The 5,000-nt window shown below is 33.6% G+C and overlaps 1 protein-coding gene across 1 annotated transcript in view; it reads left to right on the plus strand.

Moving 5' to 3' along the window:
- The first annotated feature begins 2,134 nt into the window (after nt 1-2,134).
- The window catches only part of LOC137639226 (GS homeobox 1-like), a 17,321-nt gene continuing 14,455 nt past the window's right edge, over nt 2,135-5,000 (plus strand). The window contains exon 1 of the mRNA XM_068371522.1: nt 2,135-2,975. Within this exon, the coding sequence (XP_068227623.1) occupies nt 2,552-2,975 (424 nt within the window). The 5' untranslated portion in view covers nt 2,135-2,551. The remainder of the gene's footprint in view (nt 2,976-5,000) is intronic.

Raw genomic sequence — 5,000 nt, forward strand, 5'->3', positions numbered from 1 at the left:
AGTACAATTAAACAATTTAGCAATTGATTTGCATGATATATAATCATTCAAACCACGAAAAGGGAAACATGAAAACTTTGAGGGGATCTTGAACTTAAGTCATATCTACATCGTCAGATTCCCACATATTCAAGACACTAAAATTTTCTAAGTAAGCTAACCAAGATATCTAAATTTTACATTTTTTATGAAAAAGATATGATATCGGTTAAACGTGTGACCAAGTTGTGGAATGACTTCCTAATCAGGTAGTTGAATCGGTAGAATTTTGAAAGCTCAAACTCGTAGCAAATGTTTTTATGTTGAGCAGGCTGACATAAGTCTATTATAGTTTATCTATGAAATATCTGTTTTGATGTTGTTACTGTTTATGAATATTTTATTTTAATTGTTCATTATTTATCATATGGTTTTTTTATTTCCTTATTTCCTTTCCTCACTAGGCTATTTCTCCCTGTTGGAGGCCGTGGGCTTATAGCATCTTGCTTTTCATAACTAGTATTATTATTATTATTATTATTATTATTATTATTATTATTATTATTACTAGCCAAGCTACAACCCTATTTGGAAAAGCAAGATGCTATAAGACCAAGGGCTCCAACAGGGAAAATAGCCCAGTGAGGAAAGGAAAGAAGGGAAAATAAAATATTCTAAGAACAACATTAAATTAATATTTCCTATATTAACTATTAAAACTTCAACAAAACAAGAGAAAGAGAAATAAGATAGAATAGTGTGCCCGAGTGTACCCTCAAGCTTAGCTAGTAATAATGATATTCTTTGCATCGATAGATACCGAAATATTGTTATAATGAGCTCCTGATCATAGCAATTAATATCAACTTCTGCAGACATTAATGAAAATAACCTCAGCAGATTATTTTCCTTTGCATCTTGGCGATGTCTTTCCTTCGATCAGTCGGAATAGGATATGAGTGGTTCAGTATATCTTTATTTTTCTGTATTTATGATTGTAGTGATGAATCTAACTATAATTCTATAACTATATAATCTATTTCATCTAAATAACTATAACAGTATATGTATATCTAATATGTTTATCAGACCTTATAATCATACAGACGAAGGTACTGTCTGGACTATAGAATGATAAGTACATTACAGTACATCTCCATCGACTCTCTCTTATCTGACCGTCCTTTTCATGGCATAAATAAAATAGTCTCTGATACAATTTCAAAGAGAAGAAACTCCCGTAACAGGATATTGTACATTTTTGTTAATTAGAGCCATATGTTCATGATTAGAGTACCTCTGTTTATCATTCATTATGCAATTATTCATAATGTAATTAGTGTTAGCCTCTGCGTAAACTTCCATCATTGCAGTCTGTGTTGAAAAGAATTCTTTGGCAGCAAAATCTTTTTTTTCATTTTGTCAATGAGCAACGCTTTTAGTCGGTGATGCTACCTTTGTAAGAAGCCTTGCGGGCAGATCTTGTTCTTCAATTTAATTATCTTCATTAAGAGACAATCTTCCTGTCTTGATTATTTTGGAAACCGAATTTTAATCATCCTTAATGGAGTGCAAACGAAAAAGGGATCAGGCGTTAGTTCCGGACAGATGTTCTTGACTCCGCCCACCTCGGATGCTATTGGTCGGAAGAGAAACGCTGGGGGCGGTTCCTGTTGATACTTCCTGCTCATCCTTTTCCTTATTTTCTTCGAAATAACAAGCTTATTTCCTTATTAATCGACAGATATTACATCTATGACTTATTTCTGGGCCGTTTCTACTCGCTCTTTATAAGTATGAAAGATTAAAAAGGTATTGTTACCATTTACAAATAAGCGGAATGCAACGCGCATGCCTGAGCCAGCCGTTGATGTGAGCGTGTGAATGGTATGCTGAATGTCCCGTTAACCAATCATAGTCCGCACGTGCCAATGTCCCGGTGGTTGAATTGATTATATTACGGGCCTCTTACTTCAAGGCAATTTGGACCTTCTGTGCATCATTTCCAGAGGTTATTACGATTCGCATTACATGGTAAATATGTCCTTGTTTTCCCGCAAGTAAACGAGATGGCGACGACAAGCAGCATTGGTAGTAGCTAGAGAACACAGAAAGAACAGTAACGCCCCGGGGGTCGGCCACTATAGAAGTCTACTTGTTAGTTCTGCTCAATTTCATTCACTCTTATTCTTTCAAATTGTACGTTGCATATCTAGTAGAATAACTTGGTGATATTCTGTGCCCCCTGAATGTACAGTGTGAGAAGCAATACGCTTATTTTTTTCCTTTAAACATTTTGAAAGTCTTGGAAAAAAATAAGTTAATATTTGACTGAAGTTTTGAAAAACTTTGCTGGAATTATAATAGAAAAATGTCGATGCAAATGGACCTCAAGTTAAGTTACCCATGAACTCCTACCGAGTGCAACCGTGTTATTGAAAACAAACTACCATCGAATAAAGCGCCGTCCAAGACTTGACGACCTTGACCCCGTATCCGGTGCTGGAAAGGTCACGAGAAGGGAAAGGTCATAATTTACGTCCTTGAACTTCCTTCTCAGCCCACCGCGCTCATGACAACGATGTCCCGGTCCTTCCTAGTGGACTCCCTCATATCCACCCGTCCCTCAGAAGCCAGTAACGGGCGTGGACCTGGAGCATATAGCCCGCCCTCAAATACGCCCTTGCCCCCGCTGTTGCCACTCTATCCGTGCCCCCCGGGGAAGCATGGGGACGTCTTATCTTTCTACTCCTGCAGGAACTGCATGCCCCTCTCTCCCGCCTTGAAGCAAGCCATCACGCCCAACCTGACGTCAAATTTCAACCCAGCCTTCCCTCATACGCCCGTCAGTCAGCCACATACGCCCGTGCTCCGTCCAGTGCCAGTGTCACTGCCTTTGCCACACATCTATGCACCTCTGTACGCGCCCACAGCGCCCACACGCCCACAGATCAACGTCTCTCAAACGCCACCAGAGAGGAAATCGCCAGTTCCAGGTAATTTCATTGTATTTGATTCTTATATGATATTAATATGTTAAAATTAATAGTAAATGTAATAAATAAGTTTATTTTTCAGGAAATTAATCTTACAGTCCACCTCTGATTATTATTATTATTATTATTATTATTATTATTATTATTATCATTATCATTATCATTACTTGCTCAGCTACAACCCTAGATGGAAAAGCAAAATTCTTTATTGTTTTGTTGTTTTATAATTCTTGTGTTTTTATTTTCTTCAATATTTTTTTTTTTTTTAAAGTTTTGAGAAGTAATGTTTCTTGAGCATCTTATCATGTATAAGATTATGAGCAACACAGCATTTAGTATTTTGAATTAGACGGTAGCCTAAGTACTGATTTTAGCGAACAATTCAACTTGCTGTAACATATTAATGTCATTGAAATTATTCTATCAATGGTGGATTGTTATTGTACTAGATTCTAATGGTAATCAATATGTTTATATACTGTATATACTGTATATACACACACACACACACACATATATATATATATATATATATATATATATATATATATATATATATATATATATTTATATATATATATATGTATATATATATATATGTATATATATATATATATATATATATATGTATGTATATATATATATATGTGTATATATATATACAGTATATATATATATATATATATATATATATATATATATATATATATATATATATATCTATATGTATATATATATATATATATATATATATATATATATATATATATATTATGTGTGTGTTATTATAAATATCTTGGGTGTGTAACTAACAAACGTTACTTTGTTTTTCAGAGAATGAGAAATGATAAAAAATAAAATCTTCCTTTTGTCAGTTTAGATGTAAATGTATTTCAGAAATTTTGACCCGAATATCTTGACATCTAATTAAAAAAGAAATTGCTTACATTAATCTGAAATTGTTCATTTGATATACTCAGTGATAACAATAGGGAAGATGATAAAGATCACTAATGTGATGAAATACGTTGATTTTTCCACTGAAACACCAGACAACGAAATTCACGAACTTCATATTATTCTACATTAAATTAATTTGTTTTCTCCCGAAACTTTTATAGTTTGGTAGATTTAGACAACAAGCTTTGGGAATTTGATTTTGCAACAGTTAAAGAAAGATTTTGCCTTGTGATGTAGATTGCCTATAATGAATTATAACTTATGAGAAATTTGGAAAAGATAAGTTATCTGAATAATGATATCGAGGGAAGGGCAAGTCTGGTGTCTTGTTCATTTGATTATTTTCTTATTATTATTATTATTATCATCATAATTTTTCTTATTTATGTATCATCGTGACGCTTTTAAAAGGAGAGGAAGCCTCCTATTACACTATAGAAATGTATTCACTCAACAGTAGTAATTATAATGGTAATCTATGCAATGTCAAAACACTTCCACAGTCCAGAGTTTCAGCAAATTACGAATTCTTAATAAAAACGAATGACACGATTTTTCTTATACGGATATTCTATTTTTTTATTTTATTTTTCTTTGTGTACAATTTGGAACAATGTTAATGATTATAGAGTGGTCAAGATCCCAGAGTAATGTCCCATTTCTCATTTCAGAATTTTACATTGTACGGTAATTCGAATCGAGTAGATATAGAACTATTGATTTAACATCTCTCTCTCTCTCTCTCTCTCTCTCTCTCTCTCTCTCTCTCTCTGAAATCTGAACGGCTACAGAGTTTTCTTCATGCATACATTGTTAGGGAAGAATGTTCTTTAAGCCATCGTCAGTTTTTGTCCTCGATGCCCATAGTCGTCGTAATGCCAGGAAACTGCTTTAGAACAAATCAGTCAAGACGCCATTTTAAGTTTTGCAGGAACCATGATGAATTTTAAGTCAGAAATCTAGAATTCCCATTGGGTTAATCTCTATTACTTAGCGTGACGTTTCTTGAGTAAGTTAGATTCCATTTAATATTCTTTTTATCTCTGAGCTGATCGAGACAAAATT

Source organism: Palaemon carinicauda, chromosome 4 (genome assembly GCF_036898095.1).
Source record: "Palaemon carinicauda isolate YSFRI2023 chromosome 4, ASM3689809v2, whole genome shotgun sequence".
In the NCBI taxonomy this organism is placed as follows: domain Eukaryota; kingdom Metazoa; phylum Arthropoda; class Malacostraca; order Decapoda; family Palaemonidae; genus Palaemon; species Palaemon carinicauda.